Source organism: Leucopleurus acutus (assembly GCF_964270905.1).
Source record: "Leucopleurus acutus genome assembly, chromosome: 17".
In the NCBI taxonomy this organism is placed as follows: Eukaryota; Metazoa; Chordata; class Mammalia; order Artiodactyla; family Delphinidae; genus Leucopleurus; species Leucopleurus acutus.
The window spans coordinates 11,507,645-11,527,992 of record NC_139159.1 but is presented as its reverse complement, the minus strand read 5'-3'; the positions used below and the strand labels follow the sequence as shown (position 1 = coordinate 11,527,992).

Sequence of the window (20,348 nt, the reverse complement as noted above, 5' to 3'; positions counted from 1 at the left end):
CAGCCCGTGCTCCACAACAAGGGAAGCCACCGCAATGAGAAGCCTGTGCACTGCAACGAAGAGTAGCCCCCGCTCACCTCAACTAGAGAAAGCCCACGCGCAGCAACGAAGACCCAACGCAGCCAAAAATAAATAAATTTTTAAAAAAAGAGATGGAAGAAAGCCTTATTTCCAATATCGTTACTACTTCAGATACCATAATCTGTACACTTGAAAAAATTCAATCATCAGACCGTGTATGACTTTTCTAATTAAAAGTAGTGGGTGCTTTATTTCCAGTGCGATTTTTTTTGTTAGCCTAATGGAACCTGTGTTGTCTGTGGTCCATGTGGTCTTTTGCTGAAAAGAAAAGGTTTTGGAGATGAAGAAAATTTTAAAACTGTTAAACAAGCAGTGATAGAATTTGAATGTACATTTTCCTGTCCTTGATCAGAAGTTTAGGAAGACAATGTTATTTGCTTCTCCTAATAGATGTGATCTGATTGTTAAGGTGAGGCTTCTTTCACCCTGTGTAAGACACTACGTAGTTTTAAGTCAGCTGTAATGTGAGCTCGAGTGCTGTGTAACCCAGAGATGCAGACAGGCCCGAGACCACTCCTTCTCCTTTTCTGACTGAATTAAGGGAGATCGATTGTAGGAAGTGTCTGTAAAGTAGGCCCCCTGGTACACTTTTGATGTTCACTTTCCTAATTGTCTAAACTAATCTCCTCTGTTCGTTTTAGACTCACACTTTGTGGCATGCATTTTGGCTTTATAAATCCTGAGACTCATAGCGGGCCCACTGTGCTCATGACCAGGTGTGACGATTACCAGCCCGGACGGTAGGGCAGCCGCGCCTCAGTCCGGCCTCGTCACCCACAGCCCCGGGGGGACCCCCTTAGCCTTGGGCACACTGTGCCCTGCTCCTCAGGGTTGAGAGGGCCGCCGCGGGTTTGCTGAAATAGAAGGATATGGTTGGTGCAGCTGAGAGGAGTCGTCAGAAGAGATGGGCTGTGTTTGTCAGTTCACCTTTACTTCAGGTTTCAGTAAGTTGCCTAAATAGATTCTTCAGAGAAGATATGTAAATCTACACACACATCTTTTGAAAAATAAGAGGTAATATTGGAATAGGACTTAAGAGAGTAAACACTACCTCGACGTTGTAAAGTTTCAGAACATCCACTAATACCTTTTCTCTTGCTGTCTCAGGTTTTATGACGTATCTCGTGGAGCCTCTGTTCACAGAATGGGCCCGGTTCTCCAACACCAGGCTGTCCCAGACAATGCTCGGACACGTGGGGCTGAACAAAGCCAGCTGGAAGGGACTGCAGCGAGAACAGTCCAGCAGCGAGGACGCTGACGCTGCATTTGAGGAGCTGAACTCACAGTTATTACCTCAGGAGAACCGGTTATCCTAAACCGCCCCCCAAGTCAGTGGGCAGACTGCCTCTGGAGCTCGTTAGAAATGTGAATGGGGTCTTGAGGTGAGAGAACTTTACTCTCGACTGCCGAGGGAAGTGAATGACGCCAGCATTATTTATTTCCAAGATTTCCTCTGTTGGATCATTTGAACCCACTTTTTAATTACAAGACCCGAACACACAGCAATATGCATTTGGCTTTCGGGTGAAACCTTGAATATGCAAAGCCCAGCGGGAGCGAACTGAAGGGAATAACAAAGTTTTGCAGGAAGTTTTGCGGTGGCCCTCGTGCTTCTCGAAGCATCATGAAACTTGAACCGAAGCCTTCAGCAGAAATCTTTGGAATTTAACCCGTCTGATGCAACAGTGTGTATCTGTACCTTCCACTAAGTTCTCTCGGAGAAAATGGAAATGTGAAGTGCCCAGCCTCTGCGCCTCTGGCCAGACTCGATGTTTACAGACCAACTCTGAAATATTGGTTCTCAATCCGCCTTGGAGCACGATTGTGAAGGAACCACTAAGAATTTTAAAGATCAAACCTAAACTGCAGCCCTTTCCCCCGGTTTGCCTTTCTTCTCCTTTGGATGCCACCAAAGCCTCCCATTCGCTATCCTTTTACTTTGTGCACTGGAAACTGAGCATTTATCCTAGAGTGCCGCCGAGCTTTCACTCCAGTGCTGTTGGGCAATGCAATTTTTTTTAACTCTTAGTTTTTAATTTGGGGCGGGAGGGGCAGAACCCCAGTGTCCTAGCTGTATTATGATTCCGCAGTGAAGACGTTGCATGTTGTTTTCACTAATGTACACTTGACCTGCACATGCAAGAAAAGGGTGGAATGTTTTAAAACACCATAATCAGCTCAGGGTATTGCCAATCTGAAATAAAGTGGGATGGGCAAGTGTGTCCTTCAGAGCAAGGGTACTAAAGTCCCTCTCGCTGCAGGGAGTGAGAGGTATGTTGTGTGTGTGCGGATGTGTGTGTGGGGCACGCTCGTGCATGTGTGACTGTGCATGTGTTCTATTTATCCACGTGGGAAGGATTGGGAACGTCAGCTTTTATTTATTATTTTAGAATGTGACATAATGGGCAGCCACACGTGGGGAGGGGAAGGGAGGTCAGCCGTAACAGATCGCTCCAGATGCCTTAAACTATGCACAAAGCTAAGTGACCAAACTTCTTGTTTTGATTTGAATAAAGTGCATTGTTTTCTTGTCCCTCCCCCTTTGATGAAACGTTACCCTTTGATGGGCCTTTTGATGTGAACAGATGTTTTCTAGGGCAAAAATCTAAGGACTAATTTTAAACTTACAACATTCCACTTTTGTAATTTGTTTTAAAATGTTTTATGTGTAGTAAGCACAACTGTAACCTAGTTTTAAGAGAAACCGGTGCTTTCTTTTAGTTCAATTGTATTTCCCTTGTTACTGTAAAGGACTGTTTATTAATTATGTTTACAAGTTTGTTGCAACAGTCATTCTCTTGGGAGAAAGCTTGAGTGTAAAGCCATTTGTAAAAGGCTTTGCCATACTCATTTTAATACGTGCCTGTTGCTGTTAACTTTTGACGAATAAAAACCTATCTTTTCACATTTTCATCTTTGATATTTACCTATAAGTCAGTCCGTTGGAAACCACGACACTAAATTACTAGGGAAGCAAAGAATTCGCTTCTCGGCTCCGGCATTCGCTCGCCACACATTTGCTCAGGCAGAGCTGGGCGCAGGCGGAGTCCTGCGGGCTCGTGTGCTGCCTGCACCTCACGGGTGAGCAAGCTGAGGCCGGGACGTGGTGGACAGAGTCCTGACAGCCGGGAGAAGTCGGCTCTGAGCCCAGCCTCTTGACTCCACAGCCCTTTGTTCCCACGGCGGGAACCTCAGGCCTTGCAGGTACTCAACTACTCGTATTGGCCTTTTAAAAGTCAAGTAATAAGAAATGGCCACTTAATAACTACTTTTGGTATCAGCGTAAGAAAGGTACCACTGGGCCTCTCCTGGATCCTCTCGAGTCCATTTCATTAGAAGGGATACGTGTAAACTTTGAACTCAAACGTAGTCGTCATTTGCATAGAAGAGTGATGTCGGATAGAAATACAGTGTGAGCTGAGTCAGTGATTGTCAATTTCCGAGGAGTCACATTTTAAAAAAAGGATAAAGAAACAGCTGGAATTTTAATAATATTTATTCCAACATATCCAAAGTATTTTATCATTTCAATATGTAGTCATTATAAAAAACTATTGAGATGTTTTACATTCTTTTTTCTGTTACAGAGTCTTTGAAATCTGGCGTGTATTTTATGCTTACAGCACGTCTCGGTTCGGACCAGCCATGTTTCAGGTGCCCGGTCTCCACATGTGGCTCGTGGCCACCACACTGGACAGCTGGGTGCAGAAGTCCGAGGGCTATGGGGGGAAGGTCAGTTGGCCACTTATACGAGGAGTATCATCTTGGCACATTTGACACATCCAGTGTCTGATAAGGAAACTTGCCAGCTCACACACCTAGCATGTCAGCACATGGAAAGTAGAACTGTATCTCATAGCAAACTCACATTAACCAATTTCACAGAAACTGATGGTTTTTTAAAGTGTTAATAGTTCAATTTACAGTGAGAAATATAACTATCAGTCGTTCTCTCCCTTTAGGCAGACGTTCTCGGGAAGCCAAATGACGATCAGCCGGTTGCTTGAGCATGGATTCTGAGCAAGGGAAGCAAGTCACCTCACGCATCCTGCAGGGACGTACCTGCTGCTACTCGTTTGTGGACCACGGTTCCCCTGAACGAGGCTACAGATTCTCCGCCAGGAGCTGCTTCTCCACGCCTCCTTGATTGGCACATCCAGCAGACATGTCAGACCTTTAGCCTTGCATCAGTTGAGGCTGCCTGGGCTCCATCTACCAGTGTATGATTGCTTTCTTCTTCTCTGACCTGTTACCTGTTTCTCACTGTTGGATATTCAGAGGATTGTCTTCTTATTGCCATTCTCCAGGGGCAGACACCTGAGCGTTGCTCCCATCTCCTGCCTACACATAAAATAAACCCACTGCAAAGGTATGTTTTGTTACATATATGTGGTATTACCGGCTATAGCCCTGCTGCTTCAACAGGACCTATATTCTTTGAACATCGGTTTTCTAGAAAAATCTGAGGAAACAGTAATTTAGAAGGTCACAGTTTAAATAAGTAATTAAATATTATAGAAGAGAATGCAAAATTCACAAATTTTTAAGATAAAACAGACTTCAAAGAATTGTTGAGCGTTGCAGCAGCCCTTTGGGGCTCTGGGCCGGCCCTTAGTCATGGGGCGGCAGCTCCTCTGCTCTAGGCTGAAGGTCCTCGGAGAGAAAATCGTGGTAAGCCTTAGCTTAACAAAAACAATCTGGTTCCTGGTCAGTATTTGCACTCAGTAAGTGAGGTGGTTTATAATGATCCTCTTTACATAAAAGTGAATATTTTATGTCCTTTGTCCAACCTGGGCAATGTGTTTGTACCTTAGGTACAGGTTAGAGGTGCAAATAATTCTTTGAAGATTCCTGTAACAGCCTTTCTTTCCAAAAATCTTTCTTGACTCTTAAAGCTTTCGATTTCCTTAAAACTTTAAAATTTTCACATTGGAGGTTTACAGTGTTTTCATGTGTACTTTTTTTTTTTTTTTTTTTGGCACAGTACGCGGGCCTCTCACTGCTGTGGCCTCTCCCGTTGCGGATCACAGGATCCGGACGCGCAGGCTCAGCGGCCATGGCTTACGGGCCCAGCCGCTCCGTGGCATGTGGGATCTTCCCGGACCGGGGCACGAACCCGTGTCCCCTGCATCGGCAGGTGGACTCTCAACCACTGTGCCACCAGGGAAGCCCCATGTGTACTTTTTTTAATGTATAAATATTTTGTTTAAATCTCCTCCCAATCAGTATCTCCCGCTTGGGACAATGACCGACAGCTAATCTGCATTCAGGAATGTTTTTAAATAAATGTGACATTAATCACCATACTAGCAGCATGTATCTGAAACACAGAGTTATCCAGATATGTGCAAGACTTAGCCTGAGCCATTCCTTGTTTGCTGAGGATTTGCAGACAACCTGTGTCCTCTGGAAGGCCCCCAGTTGTCCACTGTCTCCAGGGGAAGTGACCGCTACTTGCGGGGGACTGCCGGGGTGCACAGCCATCTCCTCCACCTTTTTTTCTCTTGTGCTTAGCATAGGGCTAGCGTGAACTGTGCCGTCAGTAAATGTTGAAAAAATTAACTTGGAATTGTTTCCTTTTTAGCTATCAGTCTACCATCATGAGCAATTATGTGGAAACTAGTCTGTCAATGCCGAAGTCACGTGGTCACAGTATCCGAGTTCCTGTTGTGTGCAGAACTGCACTGGATGTAATAAAGGTATTAAAACTAAATACCGAGACGGGGTCTCTGTTCTCAAAATGTTTGGGTGACAAGATGATGTGTGGAAAGCATCTGTTATGTAACATGGGAGGTTTCTGTATTGCACAAAATGAGTGTAAAGTGTTGGGGTATTGTTGAGAATGAATGATTTTGTTGGGTTAATGATGAAAATGACACCATTTCCAGTCATTATTGAATCTTACTAACATCCGTGACTGGTAAAATCATTTAGCTTTCAAGTTTGATTCTAAAATATAAGTCTTAGATGTTCACTGTGATACTTCTCGTAAAATACTAATAACTTTTATCAATCACAGTAACATTTTTTTTTTTACTTTTACAGCTATGCTAAGTCATCCTGAACCTATCCTGAAGTCTGGTAGAATGGTCAGGGAAAGAGAAACACCCCCATTTATAGTATTAGATTCTTTTTAGCTGTATTTTAAAACTGAAGCACAGTGACCTATTGGTTTATTGCAGCTTTCCACTGGTCCCATCAATAGTCTTGTTAAGAAAGTTCATCTTATATTACATTTATGTTTAAGCTATGCATCGTTTGAGATTTTTGAGGATAAATTTGAAGTGTTTCTTTACTGTTGAGCCGCATCCTATAAAGAATCGGGAGGCTGCATGGTATCCCAAGGTGCTTTATCTTTTTTTTTTTTTTTCCTGCGGTACGCGGGCCTCTAACTGTTGTGGCCTCTCCCGTTGCGGAGCACAGGCTCCGGACGCGCAGGCCCAGCGGCCATGGCTCACGGCCCCAGCCGCTCCGCGGCATGTGGGATCTTCCCGGACCAGGGCACGAACCCGTGTCCCCTGCATCGGCAGGCGGACTCTCAATCACTGCGCCACCAGGGAAGCCCGGTGCTTTATCTTTTGAAGAAAGTATCATAAAGGAATGTGTTTAAAGTTCCTAGTTGAACATTTGCAGGAAAGTTTCTGAATTTCCATCTAAGAATCCTCACAAGATAGGGGTTAACTTCTCCATTGTAGGGAACAGAGTCTCACTCAGATCACTGCAGGGTAACTGGAGCTTTATCTTGAGGATTCATGTTCACGATAATGAGACAAACCCCATGAAGGCTGTAGAAGCAGAACCTGGGGGTCTGAGCACTCTGAGATGTAGCTTCTTGCTGCGTCTGCTTCTTCCCACACTTCTCCTCTTCCTTTCTCTTCTCTACCTTGGAGTGTCTGCTTAGAAAGGCAGTAAAGTTTTTAAAGCGTCTTTATGGCTAGATCGACTGTGTTAAGGTCTTTGGTCATGTATTAGCGCGTCACCTCATCTTCTGCGTGGCTCCCTAACCTATAACATGTCTGCCTCGTGAAGGTAAAATAATGTCCTGACACATGGTTCAGTCCCAGTGTCCTTGTTTGTGTCCTCGTCATCTGTTTTGTATAAACTGCTCGTGGGTATCGTGGGTACACGTGTACCTCATGGCGTGCTTATTTGAGCTCCAGGTACCAACTGTGCCCCTCGCTCAAGGTTTCCTATTCAGATTCCCAAGGGAGGACTTGGACCAGCTCGTCAGGGCTGCGTCCTGAGTCACACATGTCTCTGCATTAGCTGGTGCTCCCCTTGCAGAGGGCAGTCTGCTCCAGAGCTGCGTCAGAGAGATCATCGTGCAGAGTGTCACGTGCTCTCCACCGTCACCGATCACACCTGTGTTACACAACAGTGTCCCCACCACACCTGCTTCTCACCCTTTTTCATCCTCTGATAGCAAGCATGACTGGCCAGTGAAGAGGGACGGCTCCTAGGCCATGTGAACAGAAAGCTGTTCACAACTCTGGTAAAAATCCTGTTGTGAAGAGTGTCTTTCTCCCCAAATTACGGCTTTTCCAGCTGGGAAGACAGTGGTTAGGAGGGACAGGACTGCCCTGTAGCGGCCACAGCAGTTTGGGATGGAATGGGAGGTGCTATTTGGATCATCTTCTTTAGCTTCCTGGTAATGTCTAAATTACACTCGTGTTATTCTCTCAGCTTAGAGAAGGAGCTCTCTGACCTTTAGAAGAGGCTGGATAATCTTCCAGGGGAGAGAAGTTTGAGAAGCTCCAGCTAGAGGAACATTAAGTTTTCCAGCCCCTACCAAGTGGACTAAGGACAACAGCTTTCGGGGAAACATCCAAGATTTCGGGATCCTTCCATGGGTATGCTATTTTTATTATTTTATTTTATTGTCCTATCTGTTCTCAAGTGATCACACTAGTACGAACCAAGAACTAGCCTGCTTACAAGGTTTACAAGGAAAAACTAATAAGAATTTTAAGAAAAAGGCTCAATGGGGTAGCTCAGAAGAATGCTGAGTCTAGGATGAGAAGGGGAAAGAGGACTCGGGAATGGCTAAAGGCTCATGGGAAAGACTGTGACTGTAACAGGCAGAACAGTGATACTGTTGTAAAACCAAGTGCCTCCTTCTGCCTGGCAATCCCAGAGCTGGTGCTACTGGGCTAACGCCTGAAAGTTTAAACTTGTATCTGCCAGATCTAACCTACACAGAAGACTTGTGTTTTTTGGAGAAGTTACCAGAGGATGGTTTGTTTCCAGTAGTTGTTACCTCATGTTTTCTTCCTTCACCACTGAGGCACAGACTCATAGGAACTCTTAATACAGCAAGAGGACAGCGGACTTCCCTGGCGGTCCAGTGGTTAAGACTCTGGGCTTCCAATGCAAGGGTTGTTGTTTCGATCCCTGGTCGGGGAACTAAGATCCCACATGCCATGCAATGTGGTCAAAAAATTTAAAAAAAGAAAAAATGAGGACAGTATTCTTCTGCAGAAGGGCCTACGACTGGGAAGACAGCCAGGACTGAAGACTAAGACCTACTGCTCCACCCAGGCCTGTGCACAGAATGACACCCTTTCCAGGTGCCAAGAACACTGGAGAAATCCGTCTACTGGGCACTACAGTGACCTTGTGTAAAATAATGTAGGAACTCACTTAGCAAGCTGCCATGTACAGAACGTGTTCAGAATCATTATTTAATCCTAGTTTTCTGGACTGAGCATTAGTCCCATTTTAAAAAGAGGTGTGGCTTGGCCAGGATCACATACGTGGGTCGTGTTGTAGCCCCAAGTCCAGCGCTCTTTGCCACACTCATTATGTACACAGTTGACCCTTGAACAACACAGGTTTGAACTGCATGGGTCCACTTACATGTGGACGTGTTTCAATAAATAATATAGTACCTGTATTTTCATTTTACAGATCTTTAAGTTACCTATGGCGAGAAGTGTGTGTTTGACCAGAGATCACAGGACATGGAATCAAAGAAACTAAGGGTTGCGTCCTGACCCTCTCCACACTGTTTCAGCTTCCTGCCCACCCTGGGTGAGCCATTTACCAATTCATCTGTTGTTGAGGCAGAGATGGCAACGCGTGGATTTTCGACTGGGGATGAGAGGGAGTCAGTGCCCCTAACACCCACGTTTTCTTTTTTTTTAAACTTTGATACGGACCAATTTTAGTCTTTTAATTGCATTTGTTACAATATTGCTTCTGTTTTATGTTTTGCTTTTTAGCCAGGAGGGATACGTGGGGTCTTAGCTCCCTGACCAGGGACGGAACCCACACCCCTTGCATTGGAAGGCTAAGTCCCGCCCCCCACATTTTCAAGGGTCCACTCTATAAGAGTGAGGCCCTAGACTAGTCAGAATCACAGAAGAGAAAACATTACACCAGTTATTTAACTTTTTGAGCCTCAGCTGTAAAATGTAGAGTTGAACTATTTTTAAGATCTTTCACCCAACTATTGTGTTGGGTGGGAGAACCAGAAACTGAATGAGGTGGGTGTAGGGGAAGATGAGGAAAGAGCTTTCACCAGTCCCAGAGGTGGATTATAGGCTTGAGAACCCTGAGGAAACTCATCCCAAGTGACTGCCTTTCTCTTCTTAATGATGGAGTTCCTTTAAGAGAAAGATGATGAATGAGAGGTGATATATTCTAGGCAATATATTTCCCCTTGAAAAATGCAGAAAGCAAATAATTCTAAAGAAGCTGCATGTATAATATAAAAGAAAGAATCGTGCCTATTGTGGAAAAAAAAAAATGAAAGCATTTGTATAGGCATTATGGCCCAAGGAAAGTAAAAGTTTATTTCAAAACAGTAACTTCCTTGTAATTGGAGCACTGCCCAAAATTCAACAGTGATACAAATAGAATACATACTTTGACCTCCTAAGAAATTTATATCAGGCGAATTTTCTGAATTCCTTTTAAAGGCAGAATTTTTAAACCGTAGAAAACAATCAGAAACAATGTATCAACATGTGTAAAATAAGCCACAGTTCAAAGTTCAGCTGAATAACCAAACCATGAAAATCACCTCCAACTAATATTTGCTATTATTTAGAATACTGCTTAGAACACTGCACATATTTTCAATAACTTAAAAGGGTATTCACATCTCCTAATCCCCCCAGGAAGGACAACTTTCTTTTCACTAGATTTAAATAATAGATCCAAATATTTACTCATAGTAGGAGGAGGTTCTGACATTAAACTATGTGTGTTTAACAGAAATATAGAAAATCATGAAGATACATGCATTTAAAAATGATCACTTGTAGCAATTCCTTAGAAGTCGTAGAGGAGAAAGGCAGTTGTCTACTTCCTAACAGCACCTAAGGTTTATGCTACATAATATAATTCAGCAGAACACCGTTCTGACCAATGATAAGCAGCTTTCAGAAAATTCTTTCTCCTATTCAATATTTCATTATAAAGCTACTATTTGGACCAATATTAAAAAATGTTTAACTCCATTATGCTGACATTTCCAGAAGTATTAGCAGCAAGTTATCTTCATGCCATTTATTAAACTGAAAGAAAAAGATGGTATATTCTAGTTTTTACTTTAAAAGAGATTTAATTCAATCATTTGATTCCTCACTATCTGAAAACTACATTTCCTTCCTCAGCACTGGATGGCACTACAGTGAAAACGGTTTCCATGATCCTTGACTTCCCTCTTTAAAGGAAAGCATTATGGAATTTCAGCAGCAAACATTATCTGGTTCCTACTCAAACTCCATCTCCAATCCAAGAAAACGTGAGAGAGAATCTAACATAAAAAGTTCTGTTCAAGGTAAGAAATTCCAATCTCAAAACCATTTCATTCCAACAACCTGGTTATTCCACCTGCTCCATCACTGAATAGAAATGATCACTGAAAACAAATGGCACTGTCAGTACCCTCGTCACCCCCTTGCTAAATCTTACGTCCTGAATACATGCACATAAAACATTTGTACAGATAAATTAGTGTTAAGAATTAAAAACTCACATCTACAAAGGTCCTTTCTTTACTCTGAAATCTATATAATTGTTTTCCAGACTGGAAATCTAAACATCTTGGCTACACATTAAAAACACGTCAGAATATAAATATGTTATGGAAAACTTCAGAACGGACCTTCTCTTAAAAGCGAACAAAACTTAGAGTGCTTTTGTTACAGCTGAATCCTCTGAGACTTAAAAGGAGACACTAAATTCAGGTATTTACCAAATGGTGTATTAGGGCTGTTCGGCTAATAGAAATCAACACTAACAGCTGAACTAGTAGGACAGTCTTTCTCAGCTCAGTATTAGGAAGTTGAAACATTTTCAATTAAAGCCTTCATTTTTCCTGTAGACTTCAACATGTGTGGCCCAAACTAGAAAAGAAACAAAAAAGACACTGGTTCATGTAACAGTAATGATATGCCCTGCTCCCAATCATGGATCAAAGGTATGTTCTTCATGAAAAACCAAACAGCTACGTAATATTAAAACCTTTATGAATTGACAAGTTGTTATAAACATGACATATCAAAAGAGTGAAAGGCAAAGAGACAACAAAATTACGCCCTAGAAAACTATAATTACCTTAGCAAGAGCCTAGCTTAGTCCAATTTTACTTCTCCGAATAAAAGAAGGAAGGTACAGAGTTTCCTTTTCAATGTCTGAAGACTTTCAGAGATGCTAGAATTTCTAAGATATCTACATCTCTGGAATAAACACGTACGCCCCATGACAGTACCCAGAATAAAGGTAATGTATACATTAATATATTTGAGCGCTCCCATGAGTCTGCTCAGTCCCCACCTTTGGCACGCCCACAGCCTGCAAGACCCGGGCCAAATGCCTCCCTCTTCAGGAGACTTCCTCACAGGTGCCCGAAGAGAAAATGATCTTTCCTTGCTATATCAGCATTTTTATTGTCCTCAGATATAAATTTTATTGTAATGAATTTCACTTCATTATACTTAAATAAAACAGCATGAAAAATTTAACACAGGAGACACTAAGCAATGAAACCAGGGGTTAACTTTTGCTTCCTTCTCTGTGCTCTTCTGTAATAGGTAATCTAGCTGTAGGTAGGGACTAAATCCTGTAGCATACGTCCTTTTGAATCTTGCAGGCGCACACAGCTGAATGTGTTGCAGCGTGCAGCAGTGAAGTGAACTACCAGGCTGTACTTGGAGAGAACTCTGCCCAGTACTCACCAACACTCTTTCTGAGGTGCCCTCTGATTCAGACTTTGGAATTCCTTTTTCAACTTCACCTTGGCTATCACATCGATACCGATAAGCAAACTTCTTTCTCAGAGCCTCTGCTATGAGGGCAGCAGGGTCAGCAGCATCCACCGGTTTGGGCTTCGTGTCTTGTGCTGACCTGAGAGAAATGAACATGAACCGAGGGGGCGCTGATCCCTCTGGGAAGCACACGGGGAGCCTGGCGGCACTTCCCTGGCATCAATACACGTGACAAAGACACTGACACATACTGGTGCGGCGAAGTGGAAAACCTAGATTTAAAGCTCAATGAAAGAGCACAAAAGTGCCCAGTAACAGTCCCTCAGGTCCCCTCAGGAGCAGAGATTATGTGCTCCTTCAGGGCAATTAGGGTTCCATTCTTCTCCAAAAGCCTGGTGACTACCACAGCAGGGACGCATACAGCTTCACTGGATGAATGACTGCACAGTAACGAAAAGCCTTCAAATGCAGTTGGGGGAGAAACTGGGAAGTTACCTGCAAGTGTTTATTCTGCTAATCTCTTACGCTCCTGTACACAGTTAACTATCTTTTTTAAACTAAAAACTTAGAGCTACTCATGTAGTCATGTTAGAAAACAAAGTTCGCAAGAAACCTAGTACTTGGGAGATCGGTTCAAGCTGGCACAGTAGAAGGACGTGCTCTCCCTCCTGCAAGAGCACCAGAGTCACAACTAACTGCTGAACAACCATCGACAGGAAGACACTGGAACTCCCCAAAAAAGACAGCCCACATCCAAAGACAAAGGAGAAGCCACAATGAGACGGTAGGAGGGGCGCAATCACAATAAAATCAAATCCCATAACTGCTGGGTGGGTGACTCACAGACTGGAGAACACTTATACCACAGCAGTCCACCCACTGGAGTGAAGGTTCTGAGCCCCACGTCAGGCTTCCCAACCCGGGGGTCCGGCAACAGGAGGAGGAATTCCTAGAGAATCAGACTTTGAAGGCTAGCAGGATTTGATTGCAGGACTTCGACAGGACTGGGGGAAACAGAGACTCCACTCTTAGAGGGAACACACAAAGTAGTGTGTGCATCGGGACCCAGGGAAAGGAGCAGTGACCCCAAGGGAGACTGAACCAGACCTACCTGCTAGTGTTGGAGGGTCTCCTGCAGAGGCAGAGGGTGGCTGTGGCTCACCATGGGGACAAGGACACTGGCAGCAGAAGTTCTGGGAAGTACTCCTTGGTGTCAGCCCTCCCAGAGTCCACCATTAGCCCAAAGAGCCCAGGTAGGCTCCAGTGTTGGATGACCTCAGGCCAAACAACCAACAGGGAGGGAACCCAGCCCCACCCATCAGCAGACAAGCAGATTAAACTTTTACTGAGCTCTGCCCACCAGAGCAACAGCCAGCTCTACCCACCACCAGTCCCCTCCCATCAGGAAACTTGCACAAGTCTCTTAGATAGCCTCACCCACCAGAGGGCAGACAGCAGAAGCAAGAAGAACTACAATCCTGCAGCCTGTGGAACAAAAACCACATTCACAGAAAGATAGACAAGATGAAAAGGCAGAGGGCTATGTACCAGATGAAGGAACAAGATAAAACCCCAGAAACCAACTAAATGAAGTGGAGATAGGAAACCTTCCAGAAAAAGATTTCAGAATAATGATAGTGAAGATGATCTAGGACCTCGGGAAAAGAATGGAGGCAAAGACTGAGAAGACACAAGAAATGTTTAGCAAACACCTAGAAGAATTAAAGAACAAACAGAGAGATGAACAATACAATAACTGAAAAGAAAAATACAGTAGAAGGAATCAATAGCAGAATAACTGAGGCAGAAGAAGGGTAAGTGACCTGGAAGACAGAATGGTAGAATTCACTGCTGTGGAACAGAATAAAGAAAAAAGAATTAAAAGAAATGAAGACAGCCTCAGAGACCTCGGGGACAAAATTAAACGCAACAACATTCGCATTATAGGGGTCCCAGAAGGAGAAGGGAGAGAGAAATGACCCAAGAAAATATTTAAAGAGATTATAGTCGAAAACTTCCCTAACGTGGGAAAGGAAATAGCCACCCAAGTCCAGGAAGTACAGAGTCAGGATACAGGATAAACCCAAGGAGAAACACACCAAGACACATAGTAATCAAACTGGTAAAAATTAAAGACAAAGAAAAAGTATTGAGAGCAGCAAGGGAAAAACGACAAATAACATACAAGGGAACTCCCATCAGGTTAAGAGCTGATCTCTCAGCAGAAACTACAAGCCAGAGGGAGTGGCATGATATACTTAAAGTGATGAAAGGGAAGAACCTACAACCAAGATTACTCTACCTGGCAAGGATCTCATGCAGATTCGAGGGAGAAATCAAAAGCTTTACAGACAAGCAAAAGCTAAGAGAATTCAGCACCACCAAACCAGCTCTACAACAAATGCTAAAGGAACTTCTATAAGTGGAACACAAGAGAAGAAAAGGACCTACAAAAACAAACCCAAAACAATTAAGAAAATAGTAATAGGAACATACATATCGATAATTACCTTAAACATGATTGGATTAAATGCTTGACCAGAAGACACAGGCTCACCGAATGCATACAAAAACAAGACCCATATATATGCTGTCTACAAGAGACCCACTTCAGACCTACGGAGATACAGACAGAAAGTGAGGGGATGGAAAAAGATATGCCATGCAAATGGAAATCAAAAGCTGGAGTAGCAAAACTCGTATCAGATAAAATAGACTTTTAAAATAAAGAATGTTACAAGAGACAAGGAAGGACACTACATAATGATCACAGAATCCAAGAAGATGATGTAACAATTATAAGTATATATGCACCCAACATAGGAACAGCTCAATACATAAGGCAACTGCTAACAGCTATAAAAGAGGAAATCAACAGTGACACAAAAGTAGGGGACTTTAACACCTCACTTACACCAATGGACAGATCATCTAAACTGAAAATTAATAAGGAAACACAAGCTTTAAATGACACAATAGACCAGATAGATTTAATTGATATTTATAGGACGTTCCATCCAAAAGCAGCAGATTATACTTTCTTCTCAAGTGCGCACGGAATATTCTCCAGGATAGATCACATCAAGCCTCAGTAAATTTAATAAACTGACATCGTATCGAGCATTTTTCTGAGCATAACACTCTGAGATTAGAAATCAATTACAGGGGGAAAAAATGTAAAAAACACAAACACATGGAGGGTAAACAGTATGCTACTAAATAACCAAGAGATCACTGAAGAAATCAAAGAAGAAATCAAAAAATACCTAGAGACAAATGACAAAAAACATGATGATCCAAAAGCTATGGGATGCAGCAAAAGCAGTTCCAAGAGGGAAGTTTATAGCAATACAATCCTACCTCAAGAAGCAAGAAAAATCTCAAACAATCTAACCTTACACTTAAAGGAACTAGAGAAAGAAGAACAAACAAAACCCAAAGTTAGCAGAAGGAAAGAAATCATAAAGATCAGAGCAGAAATATATGAAATAGAAACAAAACAATAGCAAAGATCAATAAAACTAAAAGCTGGTTCTTTGAGAAGATAAAATTGATAGACCATTAGCCAGACTCATCAAGAAAATGAGGGAGAGGACTCAAATCAATAAAATTAGAAATGAAAAAGAAGTTAAAACAGACACTGTAGAAACACAAAGCATCCTAAGAGACTACTACAAGCAACTCTATGCCAATAAAATGGACAACCTGGAAGAAATGGACAAATTCTTAGAAAAGTATAACCTTCCAAGACTGAACCAGGAAGAAACAGAAAGTATGAACAGACCAATCACAAGTAATGAAATTGAAATGTGATTAAAAAAGTCCCGGACCAGATGGCTTCACAGGTGAATTCTATCAAAGATTTAGAGAAGAGGTAACACCCATCCTTCTCAAACTCTTCCAAAAAACTGCAGAACTCCCAAACTCATTCTATGAGGCCACCATCACCCTGATACCAAAACCAGACAAAGATACTACAAAAAAAGAAAATTACAGGGCTTCCCTGGTGGCACAGTGGTTGGGGGTCCGCCGGCCGAAGTGGGGGACACGGGTTCGTGCCCCAGTTCGGGAGGATCCCACGTGCCGCTGAGCGGCTGGGCCTGTGAGCCATGGCTGCTGTGCCTGCACGTCCGGAGCCTGTGCTCCATGATGGGAGAGGCCACAGCAGTGAGAGGCCTGCGTACCGCAAAAAAAAAAAACAACAAAATTACAGACCAGTATCACTGATGAATATAGATGCAAAAATCCTCAACAAAATACTAGCAAACAGAATCCAACAATACATTAAAAGGATCATACACCATGATCAAGTGGGGTTTATCCCAGGGATGCAAGGATTCTTCAGTATACACAAATCAGTGTGATACACCATATTAACAAATTGGAGAATAAAAACCATATGATCATCTCAATAGATGCAGAAAAAGCTGCTGACAAAATTCAACACCTATTTATGATAAAAACTCTCCAGAAAGTGGGCAAACAGGGAACCTACCTCAACATAATAAAGGCCGTATACGACAAACCCACAGCAAACATCGTTCTCAATGGTGAAAAACTGAAAGCACTTCCTCTAAGATCAGGAACAAGACAAGGATGTCAACTCTCACCACTATTATTTAACATCGTTTTGGAAGTCCTAGCCACAGCAATCAGAGAAGAAAAAGAAAAGGAATACAAATTGGAAAAGAAGTAGTAAAACTGTCAGTGTTTGCAGATGACATGATACTATACATAGCAAATCCTAAAGATGCCACCAGAAAACTACCAAAGCTAATCAATGAATTTGGTAAAGCGGCAGGATACAAAATTAATGCACAGAAATCTCTTGCATTCCTATACACTAATGATGAAAAACCTGAAAGAAATTAAGGAAAAACACTCCCGTTTACCATTGCAACGAAAAGAATAAAATACCTAGGAATAAACATACCTAGGGAGACAAAAGACCTGTATGCAGAAAACTATAAGACACTGATGAAAGAAATTAAAGATGATACCAACAGATGGAGAGATATACCATGTTCTTGGATTGGAAGAATGAATACTGTGAAAATGACTATACTACCCAAAGCTTCTACAGATTCAATGCAATCCCTATCAAATTACCACTGGCATGTTTTTACAGAACTAGAACAAAAAAATCTTAAAATTTGTATGGAGACACAAAAGACCCCAAATAGCCATAGTGGTCTTGAGGGGAAAAAAAGGAGCTGGAGGAATCAGACTCCCTGACTTCAGACTATACTACAAAGCTACAGTAATCAAGACAATATGGTACTGGCACAAAAACAGAAATATAGATCAATGGAACAAGATACAAAGCCCAGAGATAAACCCTCGCACCTATGGTCAACTAATCTATGACAAAGAAGGCAAGGATATACAATGGAGAAAAGACAGTCTCTTCAATAAGTGGTGCTGGGAAAACTGGACAGCTACATGTAAAAGAATGAAATTAGAACACTCCCTAACACCATACACAGAAATAAACTAAAATGGATTAGAGACCTAAATATAAGACTGGACACTATAAAACACTTAGAGGAAAACATAGGAAGAGCACTCTTTGACATAAATCACAGCAAGATCTTCTTTGATCCTCCTCCTAGAGTAATGGAAATAAAAACAAAAATGAACAAATGGGACCTAAGGAAACTACAAACAAGACAAAAAGTAAACCCTAAGAATGGGAGAAAATATTTGCAAACGAATCAATGGACAAAGGATTAATCTCCAAAATATATAAACAGCTCATGCAGCTCAATATTAAAAAAAAAAACCACCCAGTCCAAAAATGGGCAGAAGACCTAAATAGACATTTCTCCAAAGAAGACATGGCCAAGAAGCATGTGAAAAGCTGCTTAACATCACTAATTATTAGAGAAATGCAAATCAAAACTACAATGAGGTATCACCTCACACCAGTTAGAATGAGCATCATCAGAAAATCTACAAACAGCAAATGCTGGCGAGGGTGTGGAGAAAAGGGAACCCTCTTGCACTGTTGGTGGGAATGTAAATTGATACAGCCACTGTGGAGAACAGTATGGAGGTTCCTTAAAAAACTAAAAATACAACTACCATATGACCCAGCAATCCCACTACTGGGCATATACCCAGAGAAAACCATAATTCAAAAAGACACATGCACCCAACTGTTCATTGCCGCACTATTTACAACAGCCAGGATGTGGAAGCAACCTAAATGCCCACTGACAGACGAATGGATAAAGAAGATGTGGTACATATATAGAATAGAATATTACTCAGCCATAAAAAGGAACGCAATTGAGTCATTTGTAGAGATATGGATGAATCTAGAGACTTTCATACAGAGTGAAGTAAGTCAGAAAGAGAAGAACAAGTATCATACATTAATGCATATATGTGGAACCAAGAAAAATGGTGCAGATGAAGCAGTTTGCACAGCAGAATTTGAGACACAGATGTAGAGAACAAACGTATGGACACTAAGGGGGGAAACTGGCGTTGGGGGGGGCTGGTGTGATGAATTGGGAGATTGGGACTGACGTATTCACTGATGTGTATAAAATGGATAAGAACCTGCTGTATGAAAAAAATTAATAAAATTCAAAAATTCAAAAAAAAAAAGAAACCTAGTACTTGGTTTTAGGCAAAAAAATCAAGGGAAGTGAGAAAGAAGGCAAATATATCCTCACCTTTTTACTGACCGAAGTTTCACACTGTTCATGTCTTTAAGGATCTCCAGCATATTTGGCATATCAGATTTCTTTGGACTGCTCTTGACTGAAGTCTTTCCAGCACAGGCGTTTTTCTCTCTTCGATCTCTAATCAGATCAATAGCAGATGCGCTTTTGTGGAGCCCTGACGGAGGGAGGGGAGGTGGCGGAGGGGGAGCTGGTGGGACACAGGGTGGCGCTGGGGCAACAGATGCCGTAGATTCTAAGTCACCTACAGAAACAAGGGAAAGTCATTTTGATCCTGCTGGTATTAGGCAAATAAACTATTTTAAAAGCAACATTATGTTAAGGACTTTATATCTGAAAACAGTATCCTTAAAAAGAATCAAAGTTACGTAAGTAGAAAGGAAGTTTCAGTTACTTGGTTGGAATCTAAATGCCTGCATCTCAGTCACTGTATCATTTAATCCCAAACTCTCCAGATGGAAACATTCCATTTAACTTAACAGGGCGCTTTTGTGATCTCCAATGTTCAAGTCTGACTGCTGCCAAGTGTGTAGCTACTTTTAGATGAAACAGAGCATCTGTACTGCACACATAACTATCTTCAGTATATACAGTTTGACAATTTAGTACTAGAGTTAAGTATTTGAAAAAACCATTTGATATTCCGTGGTTCTTTTTAAGTATATTTACATAGAAGATTTAATTGAGCATTAACTAGAATGTGCATTGACCAAAGTGTGTTTAAAGTTTTAGATTTATTGTTGAACAAATTTCTGGGAGGAAAAAAAAAGTTATAGTTAATTTCCAAAACAAGAAGTAACCAAGAGTTAAAGTGGTTTTAAAATAAGGACCTAAAAATTCATCTTTCTGCATAATTGGAAATTACAGAGTTGTTTTGGGGGTGAACTATATTAATTAGGGGGAACTCGATGCACACGAGTTTTACTCAAGGGATTTGGATTGTAAATAGAAGTCTAACATAAAGCCCCAAATTATCTCACAATTTACAGTAGTTTTCTAGTCTGCCAGAAGAGGGAGGTAAAGCAAAAGAGAAATGTAATTCATAGGTTAAACAGAAAAGGGCAGGACTTTGGTTTTCATAAGTTACGTGCAAATTTCACTTAAGTAACACCAGGTGCGGGGAGTGCACTCATCCTCTGCCCATCTTGGCCTGACCCAGGTTGGATGAGGTTTCCATGTGGGGTTACATTAAACTCTAGGACCACAAGCAAAGTGGCTCAGAGGCAGAATAACTGTCCTATCCTTTAACCTTTAGAGTTGGCTTATGCTGAGTCTTGCCAGGACTCAGGGAACAACACTTGGAAAAACAACCACTACCTACCAACAGGTTAATGGGCTAGGATTTCAAGGCTATAGTTTC

General features: G+C 42.0%; 2 protein-coding genes across 5 annotated transcripts in view; one reads left to right on the top strand and one right to left on the bottom strand.

Moving 5' to 3' along the window:
- PDE7A (phosphodiesterase 7A) overlaps positions 1–2,925 on the top strand; it is a gene marked incomplete at its 5' end in the record, with an annotated part of 48,090 nt that extends 45,165 nt beyond the window's left edge. Inside the window, one exon of the mRNA XM_082859002.1 lies at positions 1,189–2,925. Within this exon, the coding sequence (XP_082715128.1) occupies positions 1,189–1,397 (209 nt within the window). The 3' untranslated portion in view covers positions 1,398–2,925. The remainder of the gene's footprint in view (positions 1–1,188) is intronic.
- A 6,921-nt stretch (positions 2,926–9,846) lies between these two features.
- MTFR1 (mitochondrial fission regulator 1) overlaps positions 9,847–20,348 on the bottom strand; it is a 79,083-nt gene continuing 68,581 nt past the window's right edge. For all 4 annotated transcript variants that reach the window (XM_082858648.1, XM_082858646.1, XM_082858647.1 and 1 more), the window contains 3 exons: positions 18,980–19,232; positions 12,267–12,435; positions 9,847–11,435 (listed from right to left, as the gene is read on the bottom strand). In XM_082858648.1, coding sequence (XP_082714774.1) covers positions 11,367–11,435; positions 12,267–12,435; positions 18,980–19,232 — 491 coding nt within the window. In that variant the 3' untranslated portion in view covers positions 9,847–11,366. The remainder of the gene's footprint in view (positions 11,436–12,266; positions 12,436–18,979; positions 19,233–20,348) is intronic.